We start from the raw sequence: 22,876 nt of genomic DNA, 5'->3' as shown, positions 1-22,876 counted from the left end.
GACAGTCTCTAGTTCGGTTTACAAACTCTTCTTTAAAAAAAGAGGTATTTTGCAAGTTTTTATCTTGAAATGTTGTGTAAGAGTGTAATAAAAGATTCATTTGAAGCTAAATACTTTCTTGTAAACGAATTTTCCTGGTTTTAAGCATCCTGACTTCTAATCAGAAAATCGGTGAAAACTTACGTTTTCCTTACATTTATCACTCTTCTCAGCATTAATCTGCGCAAAGTCCAGTCTCCAGTGAAAAATTATTGAGTTTCTTTGCTCTTGTAGCACTGACAAGGAACCGTTGCCACACTGGGTCTCGAGGCTCGGCCTAGTAAGCAACCAAACCAAACGGTTTTAACTTGTGAAATTGCCGTACGCAACCAATGACCGTTTACTTAAATGAATAATAAGCAACTAAATTTGGCAACATTAGAAAAATGTGAACCAAAACTTTTAACTTGAAATAAATCTGTGTACGTTTATCATTTATCTTTTGAAAACATTCTATGTGTTAAATATGTGATTTTGAAAAGGATTTGGGAAAAACAGATACAGAGTAAGGTTTTACTTCCTGCCTTCTTGTTTTTTTGTTTTGCAATTCTATAACGTATGCATTGAATGGCTAAAAATTGCGTTCGGAAATTATGTAAACAGACATTTATTTTGTTAAATGTCTGTTATTTGATTTTTGGTGTATCTAAATAGTAAATAATGATTAATAGATCCCAGTTTCACAATTTGATCTGTTGAATAAGTTCTAGAGGAGAAAAAAATCACTTTAATTTCGTGCCCTAAATAAGAAAGAAATACATATAAAATATATGAATTCAAACTATTTAAGTAGAGATAATGAGAATAGCTGTCTATATATGTCATTTTTATTAAATAAAGAGCAATCCTTAAAGCTGCATCTTGATCTTGATAAAACTAATGCAGCAGATTAAAGAGGAGTTTACGAAAAATAAATGTTTTATGCGAAGGGGCAGTTCTCAATCTTTTTGTTTATAAGAATAAACAATTAAATGACAGTCATACATCTAATGCAGACCTTCATTTTATGAGCCAGTTCAGCTCTAAGTTTGGGGGGATAACAGGCAAATGTATAGAAAAGAAAAAAAAATTAACTTGAATTTTGACCTCTTGAATTCAAATTACGTTTTTCGCAATCACGAGTGTGTGAGTGTATGTAGGCGAGTGTGTTTCTCTGTGTGTGTGTGGGGGGGATGTGTATATGTGTGTAGGCATATGTGTTTGTGTCTGTGTGCAGGCATGAGTGTGTGGGTAGGTTTGTATATGTGTTTGTGTATGTGTTTGTTTGTACGTAGATGTATGCATGCGTGTAAGTGTAGTATATTGACACAACCTCGATATGGCTTTCGCTAGAGGTGCAGCATCGTGAGGAGCCGGTGGACAGTGATGCTGCAGAGGGTGGTGCTGGCAGGAAAATAAAATGATAGACATCAAAACAGTCAAATGAAAGCAATAAGCAATCGTGATTGCTCAAAAAAGAAAAGGTATAGTGTTGAAGTTGCAAATAACACCTGTCATTTGTACAAACGTAAAGGGGGCTATAAGGAGTCAATGATCACAGTAGAAAAGAATTTTTTTTGTGTATCAAGATCAAGTGACCAAATTCAAAAATCCCAAGATCAGGGATATTCCCATCAATTTTTCTGGAGGTCCCAGTAATCAGCTATGCACAATATGTGTGATCATATACATAATCATAGCTAGATAATATACGTGCACGGATACATTTGCCGCTGTGCAGATACTATTGCAGCAAATATGTACCTCGCTCAAGTTTTTAAAATTAATTATTAAACACTGACTGTCTTAAAAATCTGTAGAAAAATTAATGAAGTTAATCTCTTGCTTTCATGGATACATGATTGAAAGCACAATAAGCATTGCATTACTGAAAATTTTGCTGCCCTATGTATATTTTTTTAAACGCTTGCAGATAGTTTTGAGTTGTGTGCGCAGATACTTTATATTTTTGTCTTAGTATGTACAAAATGTCATAATATGAAATTTTTTGAAGCTTGAGGCTGTACGTTATGTGTCTAAAAAATGTTTGAGAGTATTATACGACCTATCAAGAACACTACTGGCTCAAGATTTAATAGTTGAATGGATAGTAATAATCAATATTAAGATTTATCTTGCTAATAGACTTTGTACAGACGAGGTAGACTTTGCACAGTCTACCTCGAAAATAAAGGTTGTGTCAAGTGACGTGTGTTCAACAATCTGTTTTGAACACACAAAAAAAGTAAAATTTTGTGGCAGATTTCTGAAAAATAACCAAAAAGGAAGTATTTTAAATTCCCCCATTACGGGAAAAGCCTCAAAACAAAAGCCAGAATTTTATTTGTTCACTAGCTGTACCCGACGTGCGTTGCTACGCCAACAAAAAAATACATAATTATACTGATTTTCATGACAATCGGTTGAACGGGGCAGAAGATGCTACTCTGCAGTGCCACCTGGTGGCGAGTGGCTTCAATGAGCATATTATGCATCTTCGCCGTGGAAAAATACATATATATAGCAATTTTCATAATAATCGGTCCAGGTATCAAGTGAAGCCGTGACTATACTCAAATTTTGTACTCACGCAGTTTGCAAGATCAATCAATCGCTAAAAATATCAAATAGAAAAAGTTTTAAATCCCCTCGTTGCATGAAAAGCCATAAAACAATAAAGAAAGAATTTATTTGTTCAAACTCAAGAAAAATGGCAACAGCTAACTTCTTATCAATGAGATCTTTCACATGAATTAATTTCTGCAGCTGATAATTTTATTCGTATTTATCCAATGGATTGTGACTTAAATTGTAATAAAAAAGGAACAATCGATCAGATTTTTTTCGAACTGGTCTATAAACATTCCCAGTACCAAAAATAACAAACGGTGAAAGTTTCAGCCAAATCTGCCGGGTAGTTTTTGAGTTCATGGATGACATACAGACAAACATTCATTTTTATATATATAGATATTCGAGAAAAGAAATGGGAGCACATCTTTCACTTAATGATTTTCTTCACCCTACAAATTTTAATAAAAGCATTGTTAAGGAAAGTTAAGTTGAAGCACTGAATAATAATTTGAATGGAGGAAAATTGGGATTTTATGTCTAAATCTAACCATCATAATAAATAGTTTTTAATTGATATCTCCGCTAATTATTATCGTTAGAATATGTTAAATTTCTAAACATTAAGACTGGATTATGACGAATCTATAGATACCTGGTTCGATGGTCAATTCACTGGCGTTCGGGAGAAGTAACTCGGACATAGATACATACATAGGTATATACATAGTTACATATTTAGGTACGCTCAGTTTTAAATTATAATAAGATAATATGGGGGATGAAATTTATATTATTATTATCAAAAAGATTATTATTGAATATTGGCTTGTATTTTCAACCAGATTGTTTTTGAAAAATGATTAAGTACCTATATGAATATTTCTATATGTAGCATAAACTGCAAGTGAATGGTGTAAATTGACCTTCAGTCTTGAGAAAGGTATTAAGAATGTCAATTACTTAAGTGAAAAGATAAAGAATTATTCAGCACAAGGCTTGAAAATAATTTTATTATTATAAAAATAAAATTTATTAAATAAATTATGTTCCTAAGCTGATTAAAAAACCAAGGAACATTTTTACTTCTACAGGGACAGGGTTGTAGGCATTTGGAACAGCTTACTTGAAGAAGTGAGGGGGAAGAGCGGGGTATTAAATAGGTTTAAGAAGGTTTTCCGACTTTTTTTTTTTATTAGGGAATGATAAATTGACTAAAATGGACCAGCCTAGTTGGGAATAGAACCTGTTGCTAGTTTCACAAAGCCTGATAATTGTAAACATTCTTGTCAGTAGCTCCAAAGCAGAATACTTGACGATGTTCTGCAACATAAAATCATTTGACCAAAACTGGTTGCAAGTTTTTCAAGCACTGATGCACAAGCAACAAACATGACCATTTCCACAAATCAAAAGCCAGCTCTAAATCAAAATCGTTCCATACAGGAGGTTTTTTTTTTTTTCAGTTTTTAAAACTTCACTGTTTGTTACTCATTTCTGTGGAACCTAAAGTGATTGAGATTCTCCAAAAACATTTCACATGCTTTCTGAAATGCATAGAAAGAGCAAAGATACAAAATTCTATAAAAATAAGAACCTAGGTGTCAAAATCACCTTTTTTGGTTAATTTTACTTGTCACGAAGAAGAAATTAAATAATGTTGATAAATAAGTAAATTACTAAAATAATAAATAAAATGAGTTGAGTTAGGGTAGCATATAATAAAACGCTTCAAAACTTTTGAAATAGTTGAAATATTTTCAAGATGCTAAGGGTTTGAAATCTCAAATAAGACACGCAACTTTCGTCAATGGACATGTTTTAAGGTTGGCATGTTCCCAAAACATAGATTTATAGAGAAAATTCCAGTGAATGAAAGGTCGATTTGAAAAATTAGGAAAAGGGGCAATGAAAAACTCTAGAAAAATCAGGATAATTTCAGATTTAAAATATCAAATTTCTGCAGAAACATCCAATTTTCTACAAACATCTAACTCAAGTTAGAACATTGCAGAAATTCTGCAGATTTCTTTTAATTTCAAAGTAAATCTAAAGTTTCAGCAGATGACTTATTGAATTCAACATTTCTCGTGGACTTTCCGCTAGTGTTCACTCTACTAGGAAAAAAAAGGGCAGGGTGCTGGCCTTTGAAAGGGGCACTTTTTTAAAAAAGGGCACTATTTCAACGCGGGGTCCCCCCATCCAAGACCAATGATGCACCACTCAAAATGTACTGAGCCCCCCCCCCCCCAAAAAAAAAAATTAAGAGGAGAAATAACACTTAAAACACCTTGCAAAAATTCAAACAGTCTAGTCTGCACCATGACCTCCCCCCCCCCCTCCTTGATCGCCGTCACCAATGACTTTAGTATTAAATATGATTTCATCATGAAAATGCACTTGTGTTCAGAATAGGGTTAGCTCACGCCCCCCCCCCCCCCATACACAAATGCCAATTAAGCTAAGCACATTTTCCACACTCCATAGAAACATTTAGCTAATGCTGAAACTTGGCTTTGGGTGTTTTTCAACATTTTTCAGGCCTTAAAAAAAATTCTACGCATTTCAAAACCCTTTGAATTTCAATTTAAGAAGAACAGTATTTAATTACTGATCCCCCCTTCCTACCAAAGAAATTGCCTAGTAATGTGCATTGTGCCATTAAGTATTTTAGTAGACATCAAAATTGTGATGAGTGTAAATTCTCCTTTTTTACATATATTACACTTTAAATAGAATAATTTACTTAAAATACTGTGTGCAGTGCTTCAAAAATGCAGTGGTAGCAAGTTGCAAAACTAAAAAGATTTTGTTTGAGCTCTATATTTCCTAGTCTTGGAGTTGTTTAAATTCATAACACAAATGTGTTGGTATGCGCTCCTAAATGCAATGCATAAGCAGCTTGGCCCAAGCTAAGATTTTTATCTCAGACAATTTTTGAAAATTTAATATTTCGGCATTTTAATTTTGTGATTTTTTTTAAAAATCAATTGTATAATATTTATGAATGAAAAATAAACAATGCAAGATTATTTCAGTTAGAAAAAAGCACAAGTAAGTCAAAAGTATGCTTTTTATTATGTCAATAAGTGCTTTAAATAATCTGTTATATGAATCAACACATATACAAAGATAATAAAAATACTTAGCAAAAAGGAAAGAATTGAATTAACATCTTGTCAATGCGATGTTTCCATTTCAAACGTTTTTTTTTTTGGGGGGGGGGGGGGGCTGGGGATGGGGTTAAAAATCCAAGAACACAATTGCATTTTAGCCCAGTAAGCTTTGTACTATGTTCTTCTTAGGAAGCAATCAGAAAGTTAACTTTCCAGAAACAGATGTGAAAAGATTGCTACACAATCACTAGCAATGCGCTAAAATTAGCTAAGCCTAATTCCCACGTGCAGACGAAAAACGGACACAAAGGGCTGAAATGTTAGGAAATTGTCCTATTCCCTCTTTCATTGTTGATTCTCAGAAAATCAAGGATGGGAAGGAATGAAACAAAGATCTCTCCCTTCCCAGAAGGCCCCACTCCTTCCCACAACCTTTCAAAAACCAAACCTCAGTAGAAGGGAAGAACATGCCTTTGTTTCCTACTGATAAGCCTCTTTGAATTCTGAGAATCTCATCCCTTCTTCCCCTAGGTATTTGCTTTCCCTTTTGTTTATGGAGCCGTTTTCAAGGTGAAATTCTGGGAACAAGGATAAGACATGGGCGTTTTTGCAGAGGATTGCTGGACAAATAAAATTGCCCGGATATCGCGGCAGGTCGAAACGATGGTTGAGGCATCTTTTTAAAAACAAAAGGTGCAATTTCTTATTTTTGAAAAGGGCAGGGCGCATTTTGCGATCTAAAAGAAGGGCAGGGCGCATTCTGCTGATATGGAAAAGGGCAGGGCGCTGCGCCCTTCAAAAACGGCCTAGCGGAAACAGTACTTTCCGCCGAATTTTCGTAATTTCCCAGAAATTTAGATTTTTTCTAATTTAAAGAAATCTGCAGAATTTGTGCAAAATTTTGTCTTGAGTTGGAAGATATTTGCAGAAAGTCTGCAGTTTCTGCAGAAAATTTGTCTGAGTTTTCCTCTCACATTTGAACAGAAATGTTCTGCAGGTCAGGCATCTGTTCTGCAACATACATTGCAAATTTAGTAGTATTCTGCTTTGGGGATCTATAGTGATCATTTTGAACTCATAACAGTAAATCATAAAGTTGAACTAAAACTTTTCTGAGGTGTATCATTGGATGAGAGATAAGTAAACAAACCAAGTTTTAGTTTAGTATTTCATTAGGTGAAAAAAAAAAGTTGTGAGCTGCAAAACTGATAGTCTAGTTTTGAATTTCTCTTGTTTTTGACCAGTTGCTTGGAGGCATTATTGCTGAATACATATTGAATATTAGATTGTATTTTTGACCAGATCGTTTTTAAATAGTGATTTAGTATGGATATTTCTACATGTAGGTAGCATCTCAAACTATGAGTGAATGCTGTGAATTGACTTATAATTTTTTTGACTTTGGATAATTTGTATATTGATATTTATAGAATTAATTATATTTTATTGGAACTGCGTATGGAATATTTTTTTTCCTTTTCAAGTTGACCTCTAACAATAATATTCCATATGCATATAAATTCAGAGTGTCCGCGCACCTGGAAAGTCAGGAAAAATCATGGATTTCAACTATGATCAAAAATAGTCATGGAAGATCATGATTTTCAGCAAAAAGTGCTCTAAAGTCATGGAAACTGACAACTGGTCATGCATTTTGAGTCAAAGAGTTTGTATAATTGTTGAATTGTAGAGATTAGGTGCAAAATTTATGCATCTTATCCGTTTCTTATGCTTTTACGCATAGTCCCGAGTTTTCATGCATTCGAAATCCAATTGCATCCGCTTCTATAATATTCGCTCGTTTTTCTTTACTGAGTGATTCTACCATTTGGAAATACATAATTATATGTGTTTAGCATTATTTATAACTCTCCTTATATGCCAAATTGTCAGGGCCGGATTTGGAAGTGTGGAGGGCACGGGGCAACAAAGAAGTGGAGGCCCCTAATCAAGGTTCGAAAAGATCATCATATTTTCGAAAAATTCCGATTCTTTGATATATATCCGAATATTTTGATATATATGTATATATCCAATATTTTTGACCCGTGAAAGTAAGGATAGTTTTTAAAAAATGTATTGTGGGAGCCCCTTTGTTGTGGAGGCCTCGAGGCAGTAGCCCCGCCTGCCCTCTCCTAAATCTGGCCTTGCAGATTGTATTGTTCAGGACTAGTAGATTTCTAATTTTGCCAAACTCCAATATAGGCTTGAAATTTTTAAATCATTTGCATCTGTGTTGATTCAAGAGTCATAAAATTTATCATGAATTTTCAGTGTCTAAGCATCTAAGTTAATGAAGGTTTTGGAAAATTAAATTGATCTAAAGAATTTTTTAAGGATGTTTAGCACAATGATAAAATACAGAAATTTGGGAATTTTCAAGGGTAAAATTTTTAAAAAGTCCGAAAATGTTGCAAAAATCAGAAATTCAGGATTTACTTTCAACTTTTGTTGTCTATCCTAAAACTTTGGCAGTGATATATCTGGTAATGTCTGGTATGTTAGTTAGATATATTTTTTTTCTGATTATTTATTAGATTTATTGTGTAAACTTAATTTTGGTAGTTACTAAATTATAGCTAGTCACAGATATTTTTAGAAAACTACTTGCATTTCTGTTAAAAAAAAATAATAAGTTTTAGATTCATTACTTGTTTATAGTAAAAATATTTACTTAAAAAACTCCAAAGACGGAAATAAAAATCAAGCTTAAATGTTTCACAGTTCACCAGTAGTTTTACATCATCACGTTTGAAACTTCTTCTATTGTGAAAAATCATTATACGATTACAACTTTTTTTCAGTATTTTTTGTGATCGAAAAATTATTATGTCTTATATCAGTATTTTTGGAGAAAGAATAATAAATTTGTTTACATGTAAATTCTTCCATGTATAAAAATTTTGCATTATTTATTGGAAGCCAAAAAATGCTTTCAAAAATTTTAGATTTATAAATGTATATCTTTGGTTTAGTGAAATAACTAAGTTAAAACTCTGATTATTTCATGTGTATCACTAGTCATTGATCCATAAATTGCTCTTTAGTTATAATAGTAGCGGAGCTAGTAACATTTCACTTTAATTTGGATTTTTAGAAACATGTCCAAAGGTTAAATCAGAAGGTTGCAATTAATTTTCACAAAACACTAATTAGATATCCTTGTGAAAAACTTGTTTTTTTTTTCCCTGCAAAAAATGCACCCCGTGAGTCATGGAAAGTTACAGGCAGAAGTCATGGAAAGTCATGGATTTCAAAACTTAAAATTTAGTGGACACCATGTAAATTATTGCATGCAAATTTTGACTATCCATTTTAATTTATTATTATTAATACATTTTCAACTTTCAGTTGAAAAAAAATCTTGAGTTGTATAACAATGTTGAAATATATAAATTCAAGTTCAAACTTCAATGTATTTTATATTTAAATTTTCGTTGATGTGGGCATATCACACTTCATGATTCAGCCAGGCTGAAGCTTCGTTGTATACCTTCTTAAAACTCAACGTTATTTATACATCTATTTTATAAACGGGCTACCTAAAAAAAAGATATAAAAAAGCTAATCAATATTTCACTTATGATGTTTTGTATATCTACCTGCATGTGTGATAATTTGTGTAAAAATGCTCCTTCAATGTGAAAAATCATTACTTTTTGTATTTTTGCAGATTTTTAAAAGGATTGGGAACTTTCATTATGAGTTCTTCAAAAACCGAAAGCCTTTCCATGAATGATGAGGAGATTGAGTATGCCAATTTTATTAAGCAACGAATAGAAAATTCTGGAGGATCAGTCAAGTTTCAGCATCTCACAGGACACCTTTCCCAGTTATCTTTAAACATTAGAAAAGCCGTCGGAGGTGGAACCCAAGAGCTTATGAAATTTTTGAGGAAGCATCACAACATATTTACTATTGATCCAAAAGGAAATGTTTCAGTTAAGCAATCCGCCGCTCATCTTTTCTCTCCTCTTACTCTTCCCGAGGAAGAAAAGTCTCACAATAGTTTGCCTCTAAAATTAGAAGGTCATGGAGTAGCGATAAATGTACATCCAACTTTTGGTTTCATCAATGCTAAGCATCCATTTAAAACCACTGTTTATTTTTGCCCTTCCAATTTTGAAAATGGAAAGGGCAGCCTTTTAACAGATTTTAATCTGTTCGTGGGCTGTAAACTTTTTTTTAATGCTGTTCTAGGCAATCCTAATTTTGAAGCTAAATACAAAGCAGTAAAAGTTTGGAAACCTTTAGAGCCGGAAGATCCTCCTGATGAACCTATCAAGCCAAAACTTCGCAAGAATCGTGATAGTGGGTTATACGATCCTAACATGAAGGAGGGAGAAGGAGTTGTGCATAAAGTTTTCCCTACGCATGCTTTTATCACTGTTGAAGATGATCCTAATAGTTCTGTGTTTTTTCATAAAAATCATCTTTCTAAATACTCGAATGTTGTTGATTTGAGTGAAGTTGTTAAAGTTGGGACTGTAGTAGAGTTTAGTGCTATGAGATCCACTAAATCTGACGCAAAAGCAAGATGGGAAGCAACTAAAGTTTGGATTAAAGGAACCAAAAGTAAAAAGAAGTCAAGCAAGAAGAATGATGAAATGTATTTATCAGATGATGATTCTGTCTATGATAACTACAGTGTGGGCTCATCGAATTCTCTACTAGATACGAAGGCCAAGAAGGAAAGTCACGTAAAAACATACAATTCTTTGCTTTCGAGAGAAGCAAAACAAAAAAACAATATGCTTCTTGCAAATGAAAGTGGCCAATTTTTTCCTCGCACATCAGGATCTGTTATAAAGTTTGGTCCTAATTTAGCTGAACTTGCCGATGCAGATTCTACACTGTTCTATTCTCACGGAGCAAAAGTAGTAGAGAAACTTTGGGAGTTTAGTGATGGTGATAAGGTGCAATTTGATGCTGTAAGAATCAAGTCAGCACCCGGGTGGAAGGCTGTATTAGCTTGGGTTGGTGAAAAACCTGATGTTGTTTTATCAAGTGAGGATTTTGGATTATCAGATGATGAAGCTAGTGACATATCTGATGTGCAAATCTCAAATGAGCCAACAGTTTCTCCATCATTTAAGAAAACAAATAGAGAGTTCATAAATTCAAATTATAAAAAACAAAATAAATTGCCCCCAAAATCTAGCATATCAAGTCTTGATTTAGAATCAGAAAAAGATTCTGGTATTTATGTGTTTCCAGAAAATAAAAAACCAAAGGAATCATTTTTGAGCTTAGCTGATATTGAGAAAGGAGCCTCTAGAAGTCTGCAATCATCTAGAACTGGTTCTCTAACAAGTTTAAATTCTTCCAAAGGATCACAAAAAAGTTCTAAAAAGTCGAAGCATAATAAGGACTCGAGAGTTCTATCAAATACGCATCACAATAGCTCTGAAAAAGTAATTTCTAAATATACTTCAAGTCGTAAGTCGAATTTTAATTGGGCCGATACTCCTTGCTCAGATGATGAAGAAGAGCATTCCCAATTTGCTGACAGGGAACATGAAATAGCCGTTGACAATGTCAAAGAACTTAATCAAAATTATTCAAATTTTGAAGATTCAGGCATCATGGCTAAATTCGGAGATCTTTTGGCAAACTCTGATGATGATGATGATGATGTGACTGATCAAAACAGCATAGCAGACTGTAATGAAAATAATGATCTTGTATCAGATAATCAGAATGACTTATCTAATGACAATTTATCTAATAGCAATTTTAAGCCATATGTTAAATTTTTTGAAGGTATATTAGGCACAGTTACTACAGCTTATAGTCGATTTATTCGAATTGAAAGCAAAGCATTGCAGGATTCGGCAGTGTGTGGTTTTAATGACATATACAGAAATGGAACTCCAATTTCTGATCATTTTGATGATGTAAAAGAAGTTGTAAAAGATGGTGATACTTTAAAGTTTAACTGTTTTGAAGTGTTAGATGATTCTAATCAATATTGGCTCGTTGTGACAATGGCTTGGAAGGGTAACAAACCCAAAGTGGATCAGATGACTGTTGAAGAGTTTCTTGCTTCTCGGCCAGATATCAGTGTTACTATTGAAGATGAGTCGAAAGGCAAGCCTACTTGTGACACTTCTTCAGAGAGCATGAGATTACTTAACGATAAAAGCGAAGCAACAGGATCTAAGAAATATTTATCAGTTGTGCAGACTAACATAGAAGATGAAGATCTGAATGTGAATTCTGAACTGTCATCTGATGAACCAATCCAGATGATTAGTGCTAAAAATGAAATTGCTTCTGTGGAAAATAAGAAAAAGTTCCTGACTGAGATAAAACAACTGAATTCTGAACCAACTCATGAACCAATTCAAATGATTAGTGCTAAAAAACAAATGACTTCCAAAGAGAAAAAAGAAAAGTTCCTGACTGAGCTACAAAGTCGGGAAGAGGGGTCGTCCTCTTCTTCATCTAGCAGTATGTTAGCTTTGAAAATTAGTCGTATGCTGATTAGTGAAGGCATTGTAAATGACGATTCCATGGTAAGTAAAATTGTGTGCACCGGGTTGGGAACTGTCCTAATTTTCCTGAAATTCCTTTAAACATTGTTTTAAAAGTGTCCTGGGCGCTTATTCCAAGCTCGAAATTCACCTTGCGAGATTAGTTCTGATCGCCTCACTAGATGGCGCTATAGGAAAAAAAGCGGTCTCGAAAGGAAATTCTCGCAAGTAGCAATTCCAATCGCCAAAAGAAGGGGAAAAGTGACTTTTCGGGCGCTTATTTGCGGAGCGAAATCTCGACTGCCCTAAAGTTGGTGAGATTGAGCGATTTTTGTGATACAATTTGGGAGTTTGTCTTTCTGAAAGGTATTGGATCGAGGAAAACGAATTTGGATGTTCCCAATCTTGGAGATGGTGCCGGGGGGGGGGGCAAGTGGTTTTCCGTTAAATTTTTGTGACACAAAAATGGGAGTTATTTTCAGAAAGGTATTGGCAAGCAGAAAACAAATTAGAATGTTACAAACCTTGAACATTGTGAAGGGGAGGGAGGGTTAAAACCACGCTGGGGGCAAGTGGTTTTCCGTTAAACTTTTGTGACACAAAAAAGGGAGTTAGTTTTTCTGATTGGCAAGCAGAAAACAAATTAGAATGTTAGGAACCTTAAACATAGTGAGGGGGGGGGAAGTGGTTGTCCGTGGAATTTTTGTGATAAAATTACGGCAGTTGGTTTTTCTGATAGGTATTGGCACCAGGAAAACGAATTAGGATGTGGCCAACCCCAAAAATGGTGGAGGGGCAAGGGGGGGGGGGTTATAACTGCAAACATAAAATAGGTATATATATCAACATTTTTCGCTTTACAACAAGTTTTCAAAGCTTAAAATGCTTAATTCAACTAATAACAACATTATAATGCACAAACATCCGAATTAAATTGCAGACACGTGTTTCGGAAGACACGTGTTAAGAGCTCCTTTTTCAATGTAAAAAATGTTAGTTTGTGAATGAAAATGCATTCGGCTAAGGTTGATAACTTCCATTGATTCCACTTTCTTGTAACCAAACCCATCATTTAGGAATTAAGGTAAGGGTGGGGGGGAGGGGAATCGGGGACACTCCAAATTTTCAAGATATAATGCATTTGAAATAATTAAGGGGCTAGGAATTTCCTACTCCCTCTTATTTTTTTTGACCGCTCGACGGCCTGCACAAATGCGTCTAGAGCAAATTTTATGTAAAAAGCGTTTATAAATTTTATTTTTCTTTTGTACATTATCCCACTTAAAATTTAGTTTTTTCACAAAAGTACTAGTTGTTTCTGAAAATTGTATGAATTTCAAATTTACACAATCCCTTTTTTTTTGCGTTTTTTTGGGGGGGGGGTGTAACATCACAAATTACCGCCCCGGGTGTCACCCATGCTGGGTACACCACTGACGTAGGTAATTTTTTTTGTCTTCTTTTGCTATAAAATCCTCCTCCCCCATTTTTCCTAAATTCTTTATTTATTACCTACTGTCAATATTCAATTTCAAATGAATTCAATTTGTAAGAAAATTTATTTTTGTTTATTGAAATTTGATATTGATTAACTAATTACAAAACAGTAGAAAGGCGGTAATTCCTGGGGAATTGTTTCTAAAATTTGATTTTCCATTTCGCCGACATCAAAATTAGCAATATTATACAAATACTGTATTCTATTATACTGTAAGCATTTGTAAATTGGCTGCTATATAATATGATGCATTTCAAGGAAAAGAGAATGCTTCAAAATGCTCCTTTTTTCTTTTCTTCTTCAATTTAGGATCTTTCCTTTGGGTTGAACTTTAAAGTTCTTTATCAGCTGAAGAGAAATAATGATTGAAAAATTTATTCCTTTTACGAATATTTTTTCAATATACATTTACAGAAGCAGAGTATTTATTTATTTTAAACTGCTCTTGTAATCAAGATTGCTGTTTTGACTTTTTAATCTTGAAAATAAAGATGGAATTGTGTAATCATAGGTACAAGTTGCTTGTTTTAAAAAGAAAATCTAGAAAAGTACTGTTTTGAGGATATCTTAAGATTGGGTCTTGGAAAACAATACCTAGAAAAAATGGAGTTTTAAAACCGGAATAGTGAAGAAGTAATACTTTTTATTTAGCATATGCTTATTAAATTATAATTTTAAAGGAGAAGAGAAAAAAAATCTGGAACATGTCTTTGAAACTGAGATTGTGTTATAATTGCAACTGGAGCGGGGGGAGGGTTGGTTTTTATATTACTAATCCTAATATGGAAGATTATATATTCTGTTATGTCTGCTCCCATCCCCAAAAGCTCAATTAGCACAACAAACCTTTTACATTTTGTAGGGGTGCCCCTCCCCCCAAATATCCGGAAGACTCCCCCCTCCAAAAGCAAGAGCCCCCCCCCAAAAATACCCCTCAAGCCCCTTTAAAAATTTCAATGGCGCAGTCAACGCCATGCCCTAACACCCCCTCCCCCCTGCATTTTAGTGTTTTTTTATTCAATTTGAATTAGCAGATTTTTTCATCAAGACTTTTGGATGCCTCTAAACTTTCGCACTCTGCACTTCATTAGACATCGCAACAACATAATATTCAATCTACGATTACGAACTATTTATAATTTTTCGTCTGCATTTATGACGGTTGAGATTTTTTTTTTTTAGTATCATTATTTTTTTTTAAGTTACTATTATTATTATTTCGATTATAGTTTCTTGGTAAAAATACATTTCATATACGACGTTCTTACTAATATAGATGGTGTTATATAGTAAATCAACAAAATTTATGGTTAATTTTTATCATATTTATGTATTGGCTGTTTTCACCTTTTCGATTTTGTTTTAGACACTGTAATATTGAAATATGAAAAAAAATATGACTTACTTTTTGCCATTCGACTAAGCTTTTGGCACTGGAGCCCTCGGCCATTTTTCCTTTGTGTGCTATTTTGTAAAATTCTCGGAGAATTAATTTTTAAGAACATCTGGATTTGCTTCAAGAAAATCTAAAATTATTTCGGTGTGATTCTTTGTAACGTAAAACGTATTCTTTGAAGAGTAGCCATTATTGTGCCAGTCGTCAAAGTTCTCGCTTTTCCGTGTAAGGATTAAACAAAACAAAACTAGCTGCGCTGAAAGGACATTGGTTGGAAGAAGTCACGTGTACCTCCTGGCCTACCAAACTAATCGAAAAAATCGGTGCCTCTTCGAGAGACAGCTGCAAGCTGTTCAGAATTCAACGTTGCGAGATTTTTTCGACAACATCGATCACGTGACGGGAAATCTCGAAGTCGAAACGTGAATAGTTTGGAATGACCCCCCTGGTATTTAAATATCTCGCCATGGAGGCCTGATTGATAAGGTTCTGAATTCGGTGGCGGCGGATTTAACATTTAGCAATAGGGGCCATGGCGACTCCTTAAGATACAAAAAAGCACTCACATTTTATTGGTCTTATTCCCCCCACAGACATTATTATTCCCTCCCCTCATCTTGCAAACAAAATACACAAGTGTGGATTTGACACTATTTTCAAACTTAATACAGACATTCAAAATGATTTTTTTTGCTACTGTATTGCAATTTAATTTTTTTTTTTCATATCTAATGTGGTAAATGTTGAAAAATGATAAACAACGATGCTTTAAAAAATTGAATAACTTTTTAAAACATCATTGTTTATACTTTAATTATTTTTTTCCCTTCTTGTGAACCTTAGAAAGAGTTGCATTTTAAATACAGTTTTAGCATTAAAAAAAATGTGGTTTTAAATAAAAAGAATTGTTAAACAGGTAATTAATTAGTCTGGATCAATTTTAACTTCTTTTAAAATTTGAAAATGCTTGTGGTGGGAAAAGTTCTGTATTGGTACCAAATGCTTGTAAAAAAATGTTTTGAAATTAAAATATACTTAAATCCCTTGCTTAGCAATTGAAGTTTTGCCAAATATCTAAAAATAGCATTTTAGTTTTAATTTTTTCAAATTGCTATGTGTAAGAATGTTTTTTAATTGCCAGTAGTTGTAAAAATAGCTGCAGAGTAAGATTCTTAGTTTATTTTTAAAAATATTCTGCTAGTTAATGGTATTTAAGGCCTCTGGCAGGCCCTTGAAGTTTCTTCAAATATGTAAAAAATAGTGTTTTTTAAATTCTTATTTAAAAAAAATTTGTGTGATTTTTTTCAAAGCACCTGTAGCAAAAATAGTTGCTCTCTATGTGGCTTCCAAATTCCAATTCAAAGCTCGATTATCGTGAAAAATCATGGGAAAGTTCATTTAGTTGGAATTTTTAGTTTTATTTTCATGGAATAAATCAACCCACCTAGTAAAAAATCATTTCTCTATTGATCATTATTGTGCAACTTCGAGAAGTGAGGCGACAAGCCCCTTCACCGTTGGAAGTGAGCGGGCGTTTGCCCCCCTCTTACGAGCCGCCTATGTGCGCATTTATAGCTTAGACGGAAAAAGAAAATGCACCAAAATTTATCAGTTCTAAAAAAGCAATTTTAGACTACATGCAAAAAAACAGACGTCTTTGTGATGTCAGAAGTGGAACAGAATTGCAGGGAACGGGGGGGAGCTCTTCTTGGAAATTTTTCGAAATAGAAGTACAGAGAAATTGGTACAGAGATGACGTTTAGAGGGGGGGAGGGGCGGAACGTTAGAAGTCCCATGGTCCCCGGAAGAGTCTTCAAAGAGCTGACATCTAAAATCGCAAATTTAGACAATTTTGTGTGAAATGAAGGAGAGTGGTGGAGGTTCCCTGCCTACCAAATTATTTTTAAAACTTGAGATAAGTTCAGATTAATTTTGGTAACAATAGGGAGTTGGGGGCTCCTCTCAGAGTTTTTTTCTGAAATTTTGGTCCCAATTAGGTGATGTTTGATGAAAATGGAGAAGAAAGGAATTTGGTGATTTCCTGCGGAAAACTTTCAAAATCGACGGCTTTAAGGCACAATTTTAGACTATCATTGTTGATGTTAGGGGATTCAGTGGTTTTTCAAAAATTTTTCAATATTGAAGTGTTAAAAACTCAATTTTAGGCTTTGTTTGATAGCGATAGAGGAAAAAGGAGAAGATTTCTCCCAGAATTTTTTTCAAAACTGAAATCAATTTAATGCTATCCATGGGAAGGAAGGGTTTGAGGGTTTTCTCGTGGTAGTATTTTCTAAAAGGGAGATTTCAAGCTATGTGCTGATGCTAAAGAAAGGGTTCATTAGTTAGGAAAAAGGTTTCAGAGACCCCATGAAATATTTCGAAATTTAAATCTTAGAAACACTAATTTTGGCTATCTTTGGAGACGTTAGAGGAGAAGACTGGGATGAGGGTTGTGAAATTTATTAATCTTCCTCCCATAGAAATCCTTTAAAATTGAAAACTGAATGATGTAATTGTAGTCGGTTTTTTGTGATAAAGTTCAGGTAAGGGTCGGTGTTTGAGTAGGCTTCTGAATTTTTTGAAGTTGTAGCCCTAAAAACACATCTTTAATCACGTTAGGAGATATGTCAGGGTTTGGTGGCTGCCCCAAGAAATATTTTGGCCTTGAAGATTTAAAAACCAAAATCCAGGTTATATGTATAAACCTTCGAAAATGAGTGGCAGTTTGCTTTCTTTAGAATTGTTATGGAGATGTTTTGCACATATTAAGCACGTCACATAGTATTTGAAGTTATTTTTCAGAATTGCACCTACGTTAGTTTTAGTTTTGTATTAAAGAAATTGTTATTACTGTTGAGTTTTAAAATTATTTTAACACAAATAAAGAAATAAAAAGAATAATAAAAGTGAATATATAAACGAAATAAATTAAAAAGATAGCTTTGGAAATGCCTGAAATTTCGGAGTCTCGGGTAAATTTCCGCCCATGTGATAGTAAGATCCTGGGATAGAAGCCCTTGACCCTTACATTACTGTGGATTGTATTAATTGCTGATAATCATTAAAAATTTGTACTTTGGTTCTATACACCCTTAGTTCCTTTCTCTTGACCAGAAGTTGTAGGGTACAGCGAGTATGGCCTTAGATGTATAATTTTTAAAATGTTCAACTTGGCTGTATGTTTCATATTTTTCTTCTGGAAATTTATTTGAGACGATTAGTTTTGGACGTATATTTCCTAACTTTAAAAGGGATGCTAAAAGCCTCAGGAAACTCCCTACTCCCTTAATCGTACTGGAAGTAGATCCGTACCCTCAGATTAAATATCAGTTAAGCATATTATGATTAATGTCAGTTAAGTTCATTTGAACTTTTTATTTCTTTTATTTTCTTATTTATTTTTGTGAGGAAAATTTTTTTTTTTCCGAGCGGGGGCCCTGGGGCCCTATTGGGCTTTTTTTACTCTAATCGGCTTAATGCCGGCTCTGTTGCCCAGAATTGTAGATTATTATTATACAAGCCACTTACAGTCATCCCTCGCTACTTCGCGCTTCGACTTTTGCGGCTTCACTTTATCGCGTTTTTTTCTAGTTTTGTTTTTTCAAACATAGTAATTAACCTTTTTTATGCGCTCGTGTAAACTTTTTACTACAAAAGAATAACAAAATATGTCTTTTCAGTAAGGTGAGCTCTTTTGAGGGGCTGTAGTTGAACTAGTTCAGGGAGTGGAGGTATAAAATCTCCGAAGAAAGTGAAGGGAATCGCTGTCTCATTTTAACCGTTAAGCACTAACTGAAAAGTATAAATCACTGTATTATTACTAAGGGATAAATACATCTGTAATGTAAATGGTGTTCAACAATGTACTAGCTTTTTAAGTTGTATTCGTAATACCTTTAATGAGGATGAATGTTAATAAAAAACGGGGGCACATACGGTCACTAACTGGCAATTAATTCATCATCAAACAAGTTGAGCTATGTGAAATACACCGCCAGAGGTTTTCCATCTCCAGCTCAGTCACTTTCCTATGCCGGGCTGATAAGTGCTAATAAGCACGAAACTGCAGTCCTCGGCTGGAAATGACTGAGCTGGCGGTGTATTTCACGTATTTTTGCTTTAGCCCTGGCTAATTGGCGGTGATTTACTGAATATAAGTTGAGCTATTTTCATAGATTAGTAGTAGTGTGTAAGAACTACAAGTGTGTGTGTAGTTGAATTCCCAATAATTAACAATGTGATATCTTTTTAGTCTTGTGTATTATTGTGTGCAATATTTTGAAAATTACAAATTTAATGGTGGCTAAGGGTGCTGTTTCATGTCTTTCTCGGGTGCTCTATCTTAAAAACCTTTTTAAATAAGGAAAATATTCAATTTATAAATAACAGAATCCTACTTCGCGGAAATTCAGTTATCGCGGTCAAGTCTGGAACGAATTAACTGCGATAAACGAGGGTTGACTGTATTTACTGTGGAATTACTTGCAATAGAATCAAATCGAATGGAATAGCAGTCAGTAGGGGCAACAAATACCTGTTGCGAAGTTAGGAAAAATTGCTGTTGATCAGCCCACAGTTGATGCACACAGTACTGGTAAAAAAATAGTTGTATCAACTGTATGAAATGATATGTCCTTAAAATTGTTTAAAAATTTTTCCGACCAAATCACCAGAAAAGCTCGACGCTTACAATAGCAAATAGGATGTTTTGTCTACATATTGGCACAACATGCTGTGTTATTACCAAAAAACAAAGACTTTAATGTTCAAAAATACATCAAAAAAAAAAAAAAAATGCTTCAAGGGGTTAAAATATCAAAATTTTGCACAAACTACAAATTTCTCTGGCCCGGAGACAGGCCCTCATATTGTACAACATCATAATATTTCTTTCATGAAAAAAGAGCCTTACTGAGCTTCGTTTCTTGCAACAGGTTATTAAAAAATACCACTTTTTTTTCAATTTAAATTTTAAATATATTTTACATCTGTCAAAATTTCAAAGACCTGCCTCAGGTCTTAAATGTCATAATCTCTCAGAATATTTTTTCATATACTAAGAGTCTCTTTGGGCCACTATTTTCATTAATACTGGCAAGTTCTAAAAAATTTGAAAAATCGAAGCTAAATTGCTGTTCCTTACATATTTGATGAAACTTCCAAGGACCTGGCGAGGGACGTAAATGTATTTTGATTTCAAAACAAATTTTTTTTACAAGCATTTGCTACTAATTCACAACCCTTTAAAAAAATAAAAAAATAACCCACACTAATATATATGTATCTAAAAACTTTTAACTTTCATTTTGTTTATAGGAAAATTTACATAATATCAGCTTGGAAATTATCAACTTAGTTTTGAAAGAAAGCAGCCGTGATACAACTAGCATTTCTTCAGTAGCAAGCTCTTTTAGCAATGATAGAAGTTTACGGACTGAAGTTAATTTACTTTCCCAAGACATTGCTAGTCAAACTAATAATTTCTCTGCCAGTCCGAGTTCAAACAGCAGTAGCAACAAAGCAGTCCAGACAATTATTACAGGCGAAGTCTTCTCACAAAGTATATTTACTCAATAATTTTATGATGCTAGTTTGTTCATTTGTTAAAATTACTTTTTCTAGCTATGCTATATATAAATAGCTTATAACTTAAAAAAAAATATTTATATACTTTTTGTTACATTTTAAGCATTATTATGATAATGTTAATGCTGCATTATTGTGTTCAGAAATTCAAGTAAAATGTTTGCTGTGATATTTTTGAAATGTTTGATTGAATTGATTGTATGAATGAAGGATTGTGATCCTTGATTGTTGTGTAGGGATGTTTTATTGTTTTAGTTCCTGAAAGTACTTGCCTAAGGCCCTTAGGTAAATAATTAAAGGGATACAATTGTATTTACTGGAATACTACTCAGTTCTTGTTCAATTGATAATGTTCATTTTTATGTTAAAGCACAAAATTTCCATTTTACAGAACCTAAAATTCAATTTGGTGGAACTCTGACTGAAATTTCTCAAATTCCCCAATCCTCTCAAAGGGAACGGTACACACTTGTTTTTCAGAATTAAAAATAGGAGCATGATTCTTAAATTCTGGGTGTCCATGATTAAAGGACCCTGCTTTAAAGTTGTCTAGCAATGAAACTACTGCTTAAAAATTAACAAAATTTGGTGTACAATATAATGAAGAGATGGAGGCATTAGTTTAAGCAAATGAAAAAGTAGTTCAAAACTTTACCCACCAGAAGGTGTATTTTTGTGAGTTACACATTTATTATACATTTTTGAAACAAATGGGTTGCATCAAAACATGTTCAACATGAAGACTATCATTTTCATTTACTTTCTGGAATTGTGAGATATCATATTCTACAGTTGATATCAGTACGCTTTGGGAAATGCTGCTAACATGTTCTGATATGCAATGTTTAAGATCAGGTAAAGTTCTACCATTATCACGATTTATGAAATGTTTCAAATGCCTCCAAAGCTAAAGTCGCATGGAATAACATTTGATGGTCCTAAAATTATGCATTTCATTGAAAACGCCCTCTGGGGAGCTGCGAAATTTTGAACTATTTTTTTTTTAATTCACTTCAACAAATTACCATCCTTTCATTAGGTTTTACAAAAAATTTCGTAAATTTCTGAGCTATAATTTCACTGCTAGACAACTTTAAAGTAGAGCATTTAGTTATGGAAACCCTCTATATCGAGAGCGCCAGATTTGATAGTGAGGGGTCTAATTTTTCGCAATTTTCCCGTTTTCGAGATACACATGATTGAAATATAGCATATAATCAAGGCCCAATTTCCCAATAGGCAGAGTAGGCAGCTGCCTAGGGTGGTAAACCACACATTTTTAAAATTGTTATTCTTATCTGAAATCTTCATGATAAGATGAAAATAAAGTTTTACATTACATCTCTTCCTGATGGTAGACACTAGAGATGAGACGGGCTCAGCCCAGGCTCTGGCTCATGGTAAGATTTTTAATCTTCAATCTCCATACAAATACTTTTTCTACTGAAAATGGATTCTTTTTTTAAATTTTACTTTGCTCTAGTGTAAAAATGCATAAAACTTAAATCATGGGATAAAATATTTCAATTTTAATTTTAAAATTTCTTGTTTGGGCAATAAACGTATACTATTATTTTTGCAAAAAAAAAAAAAAAAAAAAATATATATATATATATATATAAAATATATATATATATATATATATAGGATTTAAAAATTGTGATAACGTGTAGGTATGCAAACTAAGCAATTGATCTGCTTCTTTGTCAGTGGGTGGGAGCAGCATACCCTAACGGAGCCTCACAGGCCCCACCCATACTGCCTTGCAGGTATGGGTGGGGACGTTCCGATTCAGCAAGTTGACTTTAAACATTGGTGCCATATTTACGTTAATTCCATTTTGTCCTTTTTATAAATTGTGGTTTTAAGAAAAATGTAGCTGTTCTTTAGAATATCTATTTGCTGCAATTTGCAATATACGCTAATGAATTAATGAAATTTTGTATCTTTTTCAAACGTTGTTTGATTATGTATATTATATGGTTTACTTGCTGACTCGCGACGCGTTCCGAAACCTGTGAGGCTCCGTTAGGGTATGCTGCTCCCACCCACTGACGAAGAAGCAGATCAATTGCTTATATTGTTGTTTTTGTTCATTTTTAATAATGTTGTTCATTTGTCGTTTGCATACCTACACGTTATCACAATTTTTAAATCCTAAATATTTGATATAGTTCTAAGTGCTGCAGTTTTGCGCCTCGTCTATATTAATTTT

At 33.6% G+C, this 22,876-nt stretch overlaps 1 protein-coding gene across 3 annotated transcripts in view; it reads left to right on the top strand.

The window, feature by feature from the left end:
* Window positions 1-426: 426 nt before the first annotated feature.
* LOC129230060 (uncharacterized) overlaps window positions 427-22,876 on the top strand; it is a 32,059-nt gene continuing 9,609 nt past the window's right edge. For 2 of the 3 annotated variants that reach the window (XM_054864446.1, XM_054864444.1), the window contains exons 1-2: window positions 9,437-12,223; window positions 20,392-20,635. In XM_054864446.1, the coding sequence (XP_054720421.1) occupies window positions 9,437-12,223; window positions 20,392-20,635 (3,031 nt within the window). Of the gene's footprint in view, window positions 545-9,378; window positions 12,224-20,391; window positions 22,207-22,876 lie in introns of those variants that run through there. The other variant, XM_054864445.1, reaches the window with a different exon arrangement.

This window comes from Uloborus diversus, chromosome 9, assembly GCF_026930045.1.
Source record: "Uloborus diversus isolate 005 chromosome 9, Udiv.v.3.1, whole genome shotgun sequence".
Lineage (NCBI taxonomy): Eukaryota > Metazoa > Arthropoda > Arachnida > Araneae > Uloboridae > Uloborus > Uloborus diversus.
This window is presented reverse-complemented; position numbering and strand designations above follow the sequence as displayed.